At 44.8% G+C, this 17,372-nt stretch overlaps 1 protein-coding gene across 1 annotated transcript in view; it reads right to left on the reverse strand.

The window, feature by feature from the left end:
- Positions 1-487: 487 nt before the first annotated feature.
- The window catches only part of LOC119432017 (transmembrane reductase CYB561D2), a 19,969-nt gene continuing 3,084 nt past the window's right edge, over positions 488-17,372 (reverse strand). The window contains exons 2-4 of the mRNA XM_037699465.2: positions 6,464-6,504; positions 4,430-4,675; positions 488-774 (exon numbers count right to left, since the gene is read on the reverse strand). Coding sequence (XP_037555393.1) covers positions 508-774; positions 4,430-4,675; positions 6,464-6,504 — 554 coding nt within the window. The 3' untranslated portion in view covers positions 488-507. The remainder of the gene's footprint in view (positions 775-4,429; positions 4,676-6,463; positions 6,505-17,372) is intronic.

The raw sequence follows: 17,372 nt of genomic DNA on the forward strand, positions 1-17,372 counted from the left end.
TATTTTGCGAATCCCACCTGATTATTAGCCGATCCCGCTTACTGTGGATGTAGTGTAATATTTAGAGCAACACCAAACCAAACCGTAGCGCCGTTTGCACTCGGCGACTTAATTTCATTAATTCACCACGGTTCTCAGCAATTGCTGCGTTATAGCACAATTGAACGACGGTCACTTACTTATCGATTGATTGATTGATTAATTGATTCATTCATTCAAACTCACAGTGTCGTAACCGGGCGTTAAAGAGGGTAGTGGTGCAAACATTCCAGCAGCAAATCAACAACATAGCGAATAACCACGACCTAGTCAAGGCTCATATACGGAAGCCATTCTTGAGCGTTGCAATAGAACTCGCGAAGGGCGCAGGCGTGGCAATCGCGGCGATGACGTTGGTTGTTCAAGCCTTATATTTTGCAAGCTTTCGCAGACTCCAAAATTTTGAAATTGACCGTTCACTAACCGAGTACAACACTGGGCCCGCGACTGTTGCCAAGAAGGATGCCTTTATTTGCGAAATCTGTCGGCGCCGTAGTAGCGCCTCCATAGCTGGTGCACAATGGCGGTGAACGGCGCCGCGGCCAGCGCCTGGACGGCCAGCTGCACCGCACCGGCGTCGCCCAGCGGCAGCGCCTTGGCCAGGGTCTCGCGGCCGTAGTGCGAACGCAGCCCCACCACCATGGCGACGGTGGCGAACCCGTGCGCCGAAAGGCCCAACGCGCGGTGGACGCGCCGCAGTGCCGCGTACTTCAGCCACGGGTACCGCTTGCCCACCTGCGGAACACCGGTGAAACAGTGCGTTCCTTTATCGAGGGTGTCCGCAACCCGAGTTATTCACGGGCTGCGCATGATGCACAAGAAAAATAGGACAGGACAAAGCGCACACTACCAACGTCATTTCGTGAAACGACAAAAAGCCTTTACATAGACAAGCGTAATCACATGCGCCACCCGGTTTCGCACAAGCTAGACAATCATAGCGCCACCGCTAACTAACGCGAAGTGTGCATAATATCTTTCACTGGCGAAAAAAAATTGATGTGACAGGGAAAAGCTCATCCACCAGTCCATTCTAAAAACAACAGATAAATCGAATGTGAGAGTTTGCTTCAAAACTGCAAGGAATGCAGCCCTAAGGCGAAGGAAAGGGATAAGAAGCCAGTCCAAGTTAACCCGTTACATGCGCATTATCTCCCACAATGTCAAGAAGGTCGCGAGCAGGTGCGGCGTGAAGGTAGTGTTTCCAGCGCCTTGCAGGTTGGGACAGATTTGCTCGCTGATGTCCAGACAAAAAAAAAAAAAAAGTCTGAGTGTGCGAAGAAGCATGCAAAAAATTTTCACGAATTGTGTCTCCGCTGTTGTTGACCCTATTCCTTTATCTTGTGGGAGAGTGTACATCGGGCAAACGGGGCGCTGCATTAATCATCGCGCGCGAGTGCACAGTTCTGGCTGTAACTTGTAAGGAGTAACAATAGTGGGCATTTAGCTATATCCACTGCAAGAGTTGCGACTGCTCAGAGCAGCTCGATCAAATCGGGGTCATGGCAAAAGTACGTGATTATTAAGGCTTTCTTCATCAGGCATAGGGACAAGTGCGTAAGCTCTCCTTCGATTTTACTCTCAGACAGGGAAGTTGCTTTTCTCGATGGCCAATATATATGAGCTTTAAAGTTCTTTGCATTCCTTTGGTCATGTCGTTTTCATCATCACCTGCTTTTTTTTTTCTTTCTTTTTGCGTCAGTTCTTAACAATTCGCATATGCTATCTTGTCGATTGTTCTTGTTAGTTCTTTTTTTTAGGTTTTGTGGTTGATCTGTCGTTTCTAAATGGACTTGAGGATGAGCTTTTCCCTGAAGTATAATTTTTTTTTTTTTTCGCGAGTGAAAGGTAGCGTGCACCCTTCGTGCGTGTTAGCGGTGGCAATATGATTGTCTAGTTTGTGCGCATCCGGGAGGCGCATGTCACCAAGTGTGCTGGATGCTTTTGCATGTTTTATATGCGCCTTCCATGATAAGTTTGTTGTAATATGGATACCGATATATTTGTACAAGGGGGCGACAGTGAGAGCACTGTTATTAAGCGAGTAAGTGCAAAGAGAGTTTATTTTATGTCGGCTGTTGGTCATTAATTTGATTTTTTTTGTATTTAGTGACATTTGCCATGCGTGCACCAGTTCGTAATTTCATCTATATCTTTTTGAAGAGCGAAGTGGTCGTCGGGTGTCTTAATTTTGCGATAAACTACGCAATCGTCAGCAAATAATCTGATTGCTGATGTTATGTTGGACGGCAAATCATTTATGTAGATGAGAAACAATAGCAGACCCAGCACGCTACCTTGAGGTACACCAGATGGCACATCGGCCAAGGAAGATGAATGATTGTCAGTAAACGTAAACTGTTTACGGGATGTGAGGAAGTACAAGGTAAATTTTTTGAAAAAAAATAATGAGAGGTATACAAAAATGCTAGATAAAGAATATGTATAGTAAAGCTGATTAAATCAAGCAGGCTAGGTGACTATATGTCGCCGCCCTGTTTCAAAGGGGATGCCAATAAATCATCATCATCATCATCGCCCGTTGCCTCAGCGAAAGCAGCAGTCACTGTAGCAGCAGGAATACGAAACCATTACCGCTTCTGCCTTGGTATAATGTGCGATCAGCTGTCGGAACTAAAGCTGGGTGTTCGCTGACGCACTGTGATCCATTCATGCTGCAAGATGTAAAATGGTAGAGGGAAGACGTGCGCAGCAGTTGGCTGCAAAAATAGTGACTGGCATATTAAGGAATGGAATGAACCTGCGTGACCAAGTCCACGGACCATTGCTACATAAAGACTGACCCTGTTTCCGGCCTTTCGCGATGCACGGCTTGCCGAGGATTAAAAAAAAGAAGTTCACTCATCCGCCAGCATTGTCTCGCTAACCTCCAAAGAACGAACTTCAACCCAGGAACGTCGGCACGAGTGAGTAAACCGCTCGTTACAGAGTGAGAAAGGGAGTAGCGCCGCTGCATGGCGTATAGTAAGTTTCTCGCACGGCATCTACACACATCCACCTCAACTCACACGCACACTTACGCACACTCCAATGGCAACGTATCAAGAATAAGTGATTGGGCTCACACTTGATATAATGCTCCGAAGCATGGGTGACTAGCGTTCCTGCTCTGCTGCTGTGTGCATCCCACATCTCGGTGCGTGCTGTGGTCTGAGCGGTACGGTACGGCGACTAGATCGACAACACACGAATGATCGAAGCAGAAAGTTTCGTGACGGTCCAAAGAGTAAGCGAGTGACTAGCGATAATACATCTTTGCTACAAGCTATTACAAAGTTACAGAACATCTAATTTCCAAGCCTCGCGCGCTTTACTGGGCCAGAACCGAGTCACCGAGTCACTTTACTGAGTCAGAAACGTGACAAGCCGCTGCTTCCACGTGTTAGCCAAATAAAGAACGAACAGCAAAATAAACCGATATTGATTTAATTCACAAGCGGAAAGCTTGGACAACTTGGAATGCATTTTTAGCCCCGCTTCTAGTACAAGCACCGTAAACGCCGCTAACGCCGTTTTGACAAGGCGTGAGCTCTGAAAGCGCTTACATGTCCCTTGAAGCTAGGTCAAAGCTCCGTGTCGTCTACCTAGTCGCCGTCTACGCTGAAACAGAGGTTTGCTGAGCCGCACTGCGGCGTCATGCCCATCCACTGAAAACACGGAGGCAGTTGAGGCAAGCAATGGACGCGTCACTGTGACCAAGCAAAATTTCGGCGCCCGCGGAATCGCCGTGAAAAGAGTCTATAACTCGCAGTCTTACACCCGTAAAGGGTGTAGTGGTGCGAATTGTGGACAGAAAGCGGTGCAAATCGGTTTGCAGTGCATACTCCGTAAATTGAATTCTTTGGATCGGCGCGGAAAACGACGGTAACACAAAAAGGAAGGACACATGACAAGCGCTGTCTAACGTGTTAGACATACGGAAGAGTTAGGCAGCGCTCGTCCTGTGTCATTCCTTTTTGCGTTGCCGTCGTTTTCTGCGCTGAAACAAAGAATGCACCACTTCCAACTCGCCCAGCTTTCCACCTTACTACTCGGTAAAGCACGTGTGATTTGCTAAAAGTTACAGCAGGTGCGCAGACATTCTTCTTTCGCCACCATCAGAATAAGGCCTCCGCCGTCAGCCCTCAGCACCCTGCTGTTAAGACGATAAACCCTTTAATAACGTCACAACAAGAACCGTTATCAATCTCGAGCGCACTTTTCAAGAGTGTCCCCGTTGTTTTCCTCTCGGTAAATGCTATGTGGGAAGCTGAAACGCGTATGTATTCTAGACAACAATTTGCACCGTGCGCGCAGACTACTGGTGCGTGACAAGGTTACGCCCCAGTGAGGATCAACAGTGCCTAATAAGGAAGAACAGATCGGTCACCGTGGAAGTGCGGAGCGTCATGGCGCCCACTCCGACGGCCGCCTCGAGCAAGGTGAGCAGCAGCGCGGCGAGTCCCGTCCACGAGTGCCACGTGCTGAAGTGCGGCTTGCCCAGCGCCGCCTTGTGGACGAACGCGGCCCAGCAGCCGAGCAGGGCGCACGCCGTCGAAGCCGCTTGCAGTGCCCAGTGCAGCCTCGTGCGGCCCAAGCGCACCAGCAGCACGGCCGGCTGAGTGATCAGGCCGTACTGCGGCGGCAGAGTCATTTTAACCGATCAGTTATGCTACGCGGAGTTTGATACCTCAACATCCTGATTTAAGCGGGGGAAACATAACGCATACTACATATACTAGCGTTTTTGGTACGCTGGAGCGAGTTTACACTTGTGAACAGCGCAGCACACAAATGACTAATGAATTACTGTACTAATTAGTTTTCGACGCGAATAACACTTCATTATTTCTTTTTCTTCGTACAAATGCAATTTCCATGGTTAGAAATAAAGGTGACCAAGCAAATTTCCTTCATGTGTAACTGTGTTTCGGCATTACAGGGATAACGTTCCAAAGCAATAGCAGGTCCTACGAGAGACGCGCCGTAAGATTAATGTAGACCACCTGGGGTTCTTTGATGTGCACCCATATGCGTTCTCACAGTGAGCCCCCATGGGAATGCGGCCACTGGGGCAGGGAATCGGACCCGCAACCTCGCGTTTTGCTGCAGAACACCGCGGCCACTGAATTCCCCTGGTGGGTATACCTGTACATTCGCTTTTATCGAAAAACAAAGAGCAAAGTGAAACGGCGTGTGTAAGGACACAAGAGAAAGAGAGGCAGGGAGGCTCCCTTACAGCATTTATGGAGACAGTCTATAGAAATTTTATTGACGCTTGTCTATATGGCTGATCAACTGTCTGTAGACAAAATCTATGGACGTCTATAGATAAATTTTAGATACTGTGTATAGACTAGTTTATGGACATACTTATGGCCTTACACTTTTCATCGAGTATTGTCTATAGACAAGTTCTATAGACTGGTTTATAGACAGTATAACAACGCACTGCCTTACAATTTTACCGACTGTATTCTATTGAATATTTATACGCAAAGGTCTATCGAATATCTTATATTATTTATAGACATCATCTCTCACTTTTTATTGACTATTATTTACAGAATTTCTATAGACAAACCCTACAGAATGGTTTATAGACGGTCTATAACTTGTTTAAATCCGTTTTTGTAAGAGAATTAACCAACATCAGTTGGCTACCTTCACCTGGCGGAGAGGGAAAACATAGATTAGAAAAAGATAAGCAAAGAAGTAAGTGTGAACACCCTCGCAGAAATGACACAATGTGACAGAATCAGGCGACTTAACCGAATTGAAAAGTACTCGAAAAAAGTAAGTTCCTTCACGTGTACACGGGGTGTATATTTAGCTGCACAATAATTTTAAAGTTAGGCCAGATTAACTCACGGTGGCGTTATGGTAGCTATTCGAGTGTCCAGAGTGGTGGCCTCTAGATGAGGGGTAACTTACGCAGTCATCCGGGTAGTAATTATTAGAGTAGCGTTAATAATTTTCTCTGTTCATCTTCGATGGCTAATGCGTTTGAGCACATTGAAGCTACTCTTCGACTTTATCTAGTCAAACGATAAAATCTTTAGTAAAGGATTTTTTTTTTTTTTGTGAGGGCAATGCGAACAATTATTTCACTTGCATATGTTCATTGGAAGCGAAACCGACTGGGAAAAAGATTGACATTTATCAAGAGCATTTCTGTGTTGCACGAGGCATTGAATGAAGGGTATGCTTAGGTCAATTATTTAGCTTTGAAGACAACTTGGCGAGTTGGTGCATGTTTAAGGCCAAGACAAACTTAAGCTCAATAAAAGACGAGGAGAAACACGCACGACAGAGAAACAAAAGTTTTCTTTCTATTTGTTTTACACCTCGCGTCGCAGCATGCACCCGCAAAGCTAACGAAAATAAAGCATGTCTGCATGGGAATGTACAGGAAGACACTTACCGCCAACACCGCGAGAGTCGGGTGCCATGGGAACAAGAAGCCTGTAAATATTCGAAATCAACTCAGAATCGGCAACTCAAGTTCGGCTGCTTTCGGGTGTGGCGAACAGTCGCTCGAACCACTCTGTTTTGTTTTAACGAAATGTCGTAACGAAAGTGGCAGTTGAAAACAACATACCACTATATACGACTGCGGTTGTCTTCTTCCATACTTCGAAACTGATTTCTGAAAGATCGCCCGTCGCATGTAGCGCAATTCGATCTCTTCAGATCAGATTGACTCGAAGAGGCGCACACGCAAGAAACAATAATAATCATACTGGTAATTACCTGACAGCGCACTTGAAAAACACGAACAGAAGGAATTAGGACAAACACGGAGAGCTGTGTCCTCATTTCCTGTGTCGGTGTTTAATGATTGTGTGCTACTTTGAACTAAGTCATGAATAATCAACTATAGCCAATCACTAGCTGCTAAGTAGCGAAGCCATATCTTATCAGCATAAGTCCCTTCACAAAACCTACTTCGATCGAGAAATAAGTTCCGCAAATTGTGCTACACAGTATTCCAGTTGATAACTTCGCATAAAATAATTCGTGCGCTCAGGGACAAAACTATGGGCAACACCAATCCAAGATTTGGGGCCGGACATCACGAGACTGGCTTTAGCTTCAAATTTCCGCTGACTGAATCCGTTATCATTTGGCGTATTTTTGCAATCGTAATAAGTGCCCTAAGGTTATTAATTTGCAAATTAAATAATGAGATTGTTAATTACTTAACTGAACACTGATCTTGTCATGTAAGTTATGTTCGAAGTCTGCCACAGTCCGCATATTATTTAACATTGTCTATTCGAATTTTCAATCAATCAATCAATCAATCAATCAAATGTTCATTATAGTGCCCATGAACAGCTACGGAGCCTTTGGACTGGTACATTTAAAAGTTAATACGCGAGACAAAATGTACAGAGAAGACAAATGTGGCTGGTAGACAAAGTAATGTGAGATATAGAGAAACATTGTAAATCACAAAAGAAGGAGGCGGTCGTAAAAGTGAGGTTATCATACAACATGATTACGTACGCATATACAAAACACAGTAAACGAACTATGAAATATGCCAATACAGGCAGAATACGCATTACGTTTTTTTTTTTTTTTTTTTTTTTTTTTTTTTTTTTTTTTTGTCGAGCCAAAGGACAATCTTTAATACAACAAGGCCGCACAGAAAACGCGGAATGCATGCTGTCTTGTATATATTTACGGCACGGAAAATCGTACACGATCGAGAAGCTCTGGACAATGCATACTGCCATGGACCACCTTATAGAGGAATAGAAGGTCTGATTTAGTACGTCTTGATTTTAGGGGTATATTTGAGAGGTTTGAAATATTGTTCACAGAACGGCAAAAGCGGTGCTTTGAAATAGATATCAATTTATTTTGGACGCGTTCAATTAGGACAGAATTAGATTTGCACGTTCCGCCCCAAACTACAGAGGAATACTCTAGTAGTGGAAGCCACACAGTAGAATACAATTTCAGAAAGGCAGCAGGGGAGTCATGCGATATACGACAAACAATACCAAGAATTTAGAGTGCGAAGAGAAGCTTATCGTTTTGCCGAAGTACACACCAATATATTTAATTTCATTGACCCTTGGCAATGGAGCATCCCGAAGGGTGTATGCAAATTGCACATGATGTGTTTTCCGGGTATAATGCCATAGTTTTGGAAGCATTAAAGAGTAGCTATTATCTCTGCACCAGCTTGAAAGCGAAAAAAAAACCGTCCTTTTGGAGGTCAATGCAGTAGTGAACGCTGGTAAATCTTAAATAGCTTTGGGTCGTCAGTATACAGAAGGAATTAAGAGCGTTGAATAGCTAACGAAATGTTATTTATGAACAGTATGAAGAGAAGAGGATCAGAAACAAATCCCTGGGGAACTCCGCTAGCGACCTTATAGCTAACAGAGCTCTGTCCCTTAATGCCAACGCAGCATGATTAGGTAATTAGATACCAGGGCAGCGATGGAAGAAGGTATGTCCATTTGCATGAGCTTTGTAATAAGCTTATGAAAGTGAAAGTTTATTTCTTTTCGACGAAAAGAGAGCGCCAAGACAAAAAAGGCAAGAGCCTGACAAGGCCCTGGTCACCCGTAGAACAGCTGCCATTGTGCACAAGCCCTTCACAACAATTTCACAATTAATTTCACAAGCCTTGTAAAAAGCATGACGCCGTAAGTTAACAAGCATGACATTTGTACAAGAAAAGAATAACCAAATAGCATACACAACTTATCGTATGGGCGGTACAAAGATACGTAATAACTTTTTTACAAATATAAAAAAATGTCAGTCATAAAACACAGAAACAATATCACAAAGCTGGCAACATGCGCGTAAGAGAAAAACATCTCAAAGGTTGTAAAATAAATACAAAGACTAACGACTGAATAAATATATCATTCCGTTTGTAGGCGTTTTTAATGGTAGATTTAAAACGTTTTTGTGGAAGGTAATATTCAGTTTTAAAGGGAAATTGATTTATTACCGTGGGAATTTGGTAGCTTAGTGTTTGCTTGCCGTAATTGGTGCGTGTGGTTGGAACAAGTTTACGTTTCGTGCGGAAAGCATGCATATCGGCTGCTGGAATTATCCAGACAAGAAAAGAACAACTGATGACGACGGAGGTACTTAATTAGATAGAAATTATATACATCTTTTACTTTATGGATGCCATGTTTCTGAAATGGCGGTGACGTAGGTAAATCTGAAGGTCTGCCATGAAACCCCTCAATAGCGCGCAAAGAGCGTTTCTGAGTTGAAATTAGTTTAAGGTAATTGTTGGACGTCGTAGTTCCCCAAACAAGAATGCAGTATGATAACCTTGAGTACTAAAGTGCCTAATACATGGATATATCTTTAACCAGGGGGGCAACAAATGAGATGCCTTATACAAACAACCGACTGTTTTACTTAGATCAGACATTAATTTGGTGGCGTGATAATTTCAAGAAAGATTCTCATTGACCCAAACAACAAGAAATTTCTGGTTTGAAACTCGCTTTAATTCAATATGCTCGTAGACAACTTTCGGAATGATACTTTCTACTGTATTAATAGGATGAAAAACAATGTAGTTTATCGTTGATAAATTAAGGCTTAGCCTATTAGTCAGTAACCAGTTATGTAGCTTTCTCAAATAAGCATTTGCCGTAGCCTCAATTTGGGACAAGGAGCGAGATGAAAAAATATATTGTATCGTCAGCGTACATGACCAGATTAGGCGATTCGGATATGTTAGCGATATCATTTATGTATACTAAAAACAATAACGGCCCTAATATTGATCCTTGAGGAACGCCACCAATTTCTCTGAGGGTACGCCATTGACCTGAACATACTGCAATTTGTTATTTAGCAAGTCATATCCAACACAACGTATGCCATAACTGTTAAGCTTGCGTAGCACGGTGTTGTGATGAACGCAATCGAATGCCTTTCGAAAATTTAAGAAAAGGCCAAGAGTGTACCGTTTCATTTCGATGTTCTTAATAACTTTGTCTTTTACTGTTACCAGTGCCTGCTCAGTTGATTTGTTTTTCAGGAATCCATACTGCGAGGAAGTAATAATATTGTACTTGTTGCAAAAATTTTCGATACGAGTATTAATGACACCTTCAAATACTTTTGGCAAAACGGGTAGAACAGAAATGGGTCGACCTATAATTAGATAGGTAATTCTTTCCCCCACTTTTATAAACTGGACATACGCGCGCTGTCTTCAGCTGATCTGGGTACAGTCCGTTTTCTAACATACGATTTGCGATGTAACACAAGGTGTCACATATTAAAGAAGATGCATGCTTCAAAGGTACTGCTAGCATACCATCATGTCCAGGTGAAACATGATTTTTTACCTTATGAATTAATGAAGCTATTTCATGAGTAGTAGTTTGCAGAAGCGCAACAGAGTTTTGTAAAGGAGTGATTAGATTAGAAAGTGTGTCCGGCACTGATGTGGTCACCGACGTACATATAGAAAGTGCTACATTAATGAAAAAAAAATCATTATGGCAAACTACACCAAATGCTTTACTCAGGTCACCGTAAAGAGAGTCTAATTGGCCTTTACTATGTACCACATTAGAAGCATGGGTCAAGTTCGTTGTTGTGGAGCGCCCTGATACAAAGCCATGCTGTTAGTCTATTAAAATGTTCTTAGTACTAACAGAAAACAAGGAATGCAATACAGATTGAAACACTTTTGACGGAGCGCGGAGGATAGATATAGGCCGGTATTCATAGTAACTGCACTGCTAAATGAAAAATGAGACATCCACCCAATCGTAGCAATTGCTGCAAAGGAAACCCGTATACGGGTTCCTCGAAAGAAAAGCCTCACAGTGGCTAGCCTCTCCACCTAGCGGGTTTCCGCTGAACTATTACGTCTAACTGCACTTCTAGCACCCAATCTGTGTACGGGCACTACCCAAGCGCTAGGACGCGTACTAGACTTTCTTGAAGATGCTTAAGATACTGGAACCGCTGAAGATGCTTGCGAGAACAGGGACAAGTACACGTGCGGGAGGGATACCATCAAAGGCATCAGCAGTGTCCGAGACACCACAATTTTAATAATAATAATAATAATAATAATAATAATAATAATAATAATAATAATAATAATAATAATAATAATAATAATAATAATAATAATAATAATAATAATAATAATAATAATAATAATAATAATAATAATGATGATGATGTCTTGGTATAAATCGTGCTTAATCATTTCGCATAAAATCATTCGTTGTCCTACACATTCATGCAAAGTAAATTCGTCGCGTCCACCACAGCCATTGTCGAAAGCTTTACAGCCTCTAAGCTAAAGACAAGATCGGCCGGGCTACATTCGTAATCATTCTCTTGAATTTCGACGCTCAGTATATTATAAAGCAAAATTGTACCACTTTTGAAATTCTGTCACCGGGCCGCATGCTCGGACGACTCGACAGCTTTCGTTCCTTCTATTGAGAAGGAGAGAAGAGTGCCCGTGGGGTGCCAAAAATGTAAACGAAAAGATCCCGAGAAGTGCTCGAGAATAGCCCGAACTGTGTCCGAGGAGTGCGCACAAAGCAGTGCCCGAAAGCCCACCAAAAGTGCACAAAGTGATACGTTACATGCAACTGTTCGACATCTCCACGAGAAGTACACGGAATGTACCCCGATAATGCACAAAAAGTGCCCACGGACTGCCCTTTCAGTGATCAAGGTCCGTGTGAACCGACTGAAAGTGAACGATAAATGCCAGTAGCGCACCCAGGATCTCTGCCGGGGGGAGGGGGGGGGGGGGGTTGACAGCTTGCCTTAGTTTGCCAATACCATCTAAACAGCACTAATTTCAATTTCTTCACGGGAAATTGTAAAAAAAATTCGCTTTTTGCGCAAGTTTGCGAGTGTGCAGACGATTGCGCGTCTTACATCTTAGTTGCAGTACTCGAAGGCGCAAGGAAAGAAAAGGGGTTAAACAAAAGGGGGGTTAACTCGGCCTCAGGAAGGGTTACAACCCCCCCCCCCCCCCCCCCCCCGTCGGTGCGCCACTGATAAGTGCCCTGATTGCGCTGTCGACGTACTTAAGACGTTTGTCACAAGTTAAGCACAATTCCTTGTGCCCCAAGTTATGCACACGAAACTACGCACAAAACTGACAAGTCGCAGTTTTGCCGCTGCGTTCTAAAAAGTGCAGTTTACACAGCCGCGATATCTGTGTTTAGTGGGGAGTTAAATTTGTAATACTGATGCTTCAATTCTTTAAAGTTTTCGGACTTACCAATACTAGATGTGTACGTCTTACTCATATACAGCACATTTCATTCATATTGGTTTAGCAGTGACAAAGAGGAATTTTGCGCTTCACGCTATATGAAGACGAAGGCGATGTTTCCCTCAGAAAATAAGGCCGTCGAAACGAGAGGCCGCGGACGAAGAGGTTGACGTCATCGAGTTCCGCTTTTTTCTTAGACGGCGTTCTGATGCTTCCAGATTCGAAGAGAGAGAGGGGGGAGGGTCCCTCTCCCATTTTACTCGTTCTCACTCCCACCCCGAAAACAGCATCGGCGCGCCGAGTGTTCGCCGGGTATTCCTGACGTCACGCGGACGTCACGGGCAGCTTAGGACCTGCGATGCACGCCTCTCAAGTATGCCACTGCATAGTCAAGCTTCATCGAAAGGCAGGCGTACGTAGGCGTGCGAAATCGGTGCTGAGCAATCAGAATCCCTTCTTGCTGCTGCCGCATTTCTCATCAGAGTTGCGAAGTGCGGCTTCCCCTTGGAACCCGCGGATTGCAGAGGAATTTCGCAGCGCTTCCGCTACTCTCAACCCATCGTTTCCGGCAAGGATATCAGGAATGCTAGTGTTATATCACAAAAAGTGATGTGTGTGTATGTTTCATTTTGGAGCTAGAAACCTTAATCTGCGCCAATCTATCCGTACGTTAGCTCCAACTGCCATCACAGCAAAGCCACGTGACAACAGAAGCGCGCCAACGCAGCCTTTCGGTTCTCCAAAATGCAAAGCGAGGTTAAAGAGCATGAGCGTGGAGTAACTTAATTGGTTATCATTTGGCTCGGACTGAAAACAGTATATGGTTGTAACAAATGTTGCAGGAACAAAATCGACAAAAAGTAGCCAGATGGCTCAATTGTGCGCGGAGGTTCTACAGGATGGCGTGAAGTAAAGAAAAAATAATTGCGCTGGAGAAGATATGTCTTGGAACAAGATTCACGAAATATTGGGGACATAGAACAAGATTTGCCCAAAATCGCATAGGCAAAGAGGCGACTTATTTCTGCCGCAGCAAACAAATTCGACCCCGGGCCCCCAAGGAAGAAATCATGAAAGTCTCGCTCCTCCCCCCCCCCCCCCCCACAAAAAATACATTTAGCCAATAGCCCCCCTCGCCCCCCCCCCCCCCACTTCTCACAAAAATCATACATGACCACCTTGAAAATTTATTTATTTATTTGCATGGTATAAACCTTGACCTTAGGTTGCGTTGCTGCCATATCTAAGCCGTCCCTGTAGTGAAACGTTTTTTGCATTAATTCTTATAATTACACATGTTTTCTGGTTATTTACATGTAAATGATGCGGACTCAGTCAGGTGAGCATCATTTCCATACAAGAAATCCAGAGGGCCCGGGCCGTCGCCCAAGGACTCTGTCTACCGGCCCCGATCTGGGGGATTGATTGGCGGGGCCTCCGGCCCCGCTTTAATTCTTTCTCTTTAGGACCTCAATAAAGAACGTTATCACCCACTCCATACAAGAATATAGAAACCGTACGCACATGTGGGTATGTATGCGGAAGCATGGGATCCTTACAGCATAGGGACAGCCGAAGCATCAAGTCCGGTTGAAAGTCAACCCTGTTTCCCTGCTTTAAATTTCTTTTATTTGTTGAGCATCAATCTGAAGGACTCCACAAATCCATCATTACAGGTGACTCGCCAGGCGTCTCGAATGCTCCTTCGATGGACGGTGACCAGCCGGACCGCAGACCACAGTCGAGGAACTTCCCTATTCCGAGAAGCCAAAAGGGACGGATTTGCATCGAAATGCACTCGCCGAAACGGAGATCGTATTTGCAGTGCACTTACTCTGACCTCGCTGCACCATAGGCGGTACATCGAGTTCGCCCCTGTAGACGCCGCAGTGGTTCAGCACAAGGTCGTGGGTCCGATCACAGTGGCAACATTTCGATGGGAAGGGAATGTCAAAACACTCGCGCCAACTGTGCTTTGGGTGCATGCGCTGAAAATTAATGCGGAAGGGAACCCCTCACGGCCCGGGCAGTATGTGGCTGCATAATGGCAGTTTCTGTAAAATAATAGCGTTGCGTATAGCGGGGCTCGATAGTGGCTTACGATGTGTCAAACGCTTGGTTTTCTTGAAAGACCTATAGTAGCGGCGTGCCTTTTTAATGAACATCGAATAAGCTATGAAAAGCATGCGGACATGTAACGTTTGCTTCTTTCTCTTCTGGTGGTAACACAGCAATGGAATTGACGGCTGCCTAGCTGTCCTCTTGGTATGCGCATTGCTCCGCGTGTATGTGCGCGTTTTTTGTGTGTGTGTGTGTGTGTGTGTGTGTGTGTGTGTGTGCAGGGGCGGATCCAGGTTTTTTCTGAGGGGGGGGTCAGCTTCTGTCAATGATGATGATGATGATGATAGTAGCCTTACTTATTTACCTAAATTCACCGTTTCTGCTCACGATAAACCCGCGTTTTATACGTCTAGAGCAACACCTGTAGCCCACCGTGGTGGCTCAGTCAGCTCAGGCGTTGCGCTGCTGAGCACGAGATCGCGGGATCAAATCCCGGCCGCGGCGGCCGCATTTCGATGGAGGCGAAATGCAAAAACGCCCGTGTGCTTGCGTTGTAGTGCACGTTAAAGAACCCCAGGTGGTCAAAATTAATTCGGAGCCTTCCACTACGGCGTGCCTCATAATCATAACTGGTTTTGGCACGTAAATCCCCTGAACGAGGAAGAAGACCTGTGGTGAAGCCAGGTATCGGTTTCTCCGAGCTTATAGGAAAAGGACGTTACCCAATACAGCCATTTGCTTGGCGGCGGTGCCTGCTAATACAGGGTGTTCAAAACTAAGCTTTATGCTTTTCTTAAAATTAGGCACGGGGAGGCACGCGAAGACCACCTTTGCAAATAAATTATGTAGCCAGGGGGGCATAAAGTGAGATGATAATAATTACTGTGAGCAGCCCAATTAACTAAAGTTGAACAATTAGTTTTTGTCGACTGCAGTAAGTGGGTATGTTTGTATTGAAAACTTAGGGGCAGTCGTGTTTCTTACTGCAGTGAATAAAAAGTTAATCATTCAATTTTAGTCAATTCGGCTGCTGACAGCGATAATTATCATCTCACTTTGTGTCCCCCTGGCCACATAACTTATATGCACAGGTGGTCTTCACGTGCTTCCCAGAGCCTAATTTTAAGAAAACCATAATGCTTAATTTTGAACACCCGGTATATCTAGCCTGTATTGTTTCTTAAAATAAAATTTGGTATGATCTGTTGCAGGTTCGTTATAAATGCGTAAGCACGGGTCCGTCTTTGGAGTTCTATTGAGACACCTTGTTTTCCTTAAGGAGATTTTTTGTGTTCGGCTGAGACACCTTCGTTTGCTTTGGAGCTCCAACGCGGCAACCACTACGCTAGTTGTTTACGATATGCGAATCACCGTGTATGAAGACTCACGACGCCACCTACAAGAAGAACTATGTGGTGTATACGTAGTAGCTGAGAGCGCGAGCCAGCGTCTTCATGTTTTGTTTCCCACGCGATGCCATCCTTGGCCCGCGGGCTGGCGTTAGCCGCTAACGTTACGCTCCCCCACTTCGCAACCGCTGCTCGAGACTTCGCCCCGCTCCGCGAGAACGCCAACTCAGACAAACGGCTCCAGCGGCTTTGACCCTACTATGCTTAATGTACGGTAATAAAACTGCGAAGTTACAATGAAAAGCGTGTAGTGTACGAACGATACTGTGCTCGTACTGGATATTGTCAACGTGTAACTGTGATCACAATGAGTGCTACAGTTAAAAAAAGTTGCCCGTGCGTAGTTCTTAGTATAGCTGTTAGCTGTTATTATTTATACAGGGTTTGTCCGAAAAGTAATGTCAGTGAGTCGATTAAAAAGAAATGATTGATCAGATCGGTACAACACAACAAAATGTTTCAAAATAGGCTCCTCCTGCGTCGTTACATTGCCTTTAGCAAGATTTCCAACCATCGAAGGCGTCACGGTAGGCCTCCATAGGAATGTCCCTTGAGCCTTGGTGCAAGCCTTTTCGACTTTGCCAACTGTCACGAAATGACGTCCTTTCATGGGAATTTTCAAGCGCAGAAAGAAGAAGCCTGGGAGAGCCACGTCAGGACTGTAGGATGGCTGGGGAACCGTTGGCATCTTTCAATCGGCCAGGAAGCGGGTCACGAGGAAGGCGGTGCAGGCTGCATGGCGCGTTGTCATGGTGAAGTTTCCAATCGCCCCCGATATCAGGCCGGGTGCGATGATACCTTCGTTTGAGTCGCTTGAGCACTTTCACGTAGAATTTGGCGTTCACGGTTGTGTCATATGGGGTACAAACTCATGGTGGACAAGGCCACTGATGTCAAAGAACACAATCAGCATGGTCTTGACCTTTGACTTGCTAATTCTGGCCTTCTTGGGGAGAGGGGTCGCCGAGCTGTGCCACTTGGCACTTTGCCTTTTTGTTTCGGGGTCGTATTCAAACACCCAAGTCTTGTCACCTGTGATGACATTGTCCAAAACGTGGGGGTCACTTTCGCACAAGTCCCAAACCTCCTGGCACGTTTCAACTCGGCTCGATTGTTGGTCGTCCATTGACATTTTGCGCAAGATCCTCGTGCACACTTTTCACATCTGAAAAATTTTCGTCAAAATCTCGTGAACGGTACTTTTTGGAATGTTTACTGTCTGTGCCAGTAAACGGACACTCAAACGAGAGTCTAAGTACAAAAGATATCTCGCACGCGTCACATTTTCGTCGGTGATGGTCATTGATGGCGGTACAGCGCGGGCTTCATCGCTGACCTCTTCACAACCTTCTAAAAATACCTTGTGCCCCGGTAAACTTGACGTTCTGACAAACAATTATCACCAAAAGCCGTCTTTATCATAGGAAAAGTTTCCACTGCAGACTTGCCGAGTTTCACACAAAACTCGATGGCAGTCCTTCGTTCGAACGAGCGCTGCATTACGGCTTGCACGGTAAATGAAAATGAGTTGACGAAAAACCTTGTCCTTACTCTCCAGATGGTCGCAGACGACGGAGCGACCGCGCGTGCGTAAGCTGACT

The sequence above is a fragment of the Dermacentor silvarum genome, chromosome 10, assembly GCF_013339745.2.
Source record: "Dermacentor silvarum isolate Dsil-2018 chromosome 10, BIME_Dsil_1.4, whole genome shotgun sequence".
Taxonomy (NCBI): Eukaryota; Metazoa; Arthropoda; class Arachnida; order Ixodida; family Ixodidae; genus Dermacentor; species Dermacentor silvarum.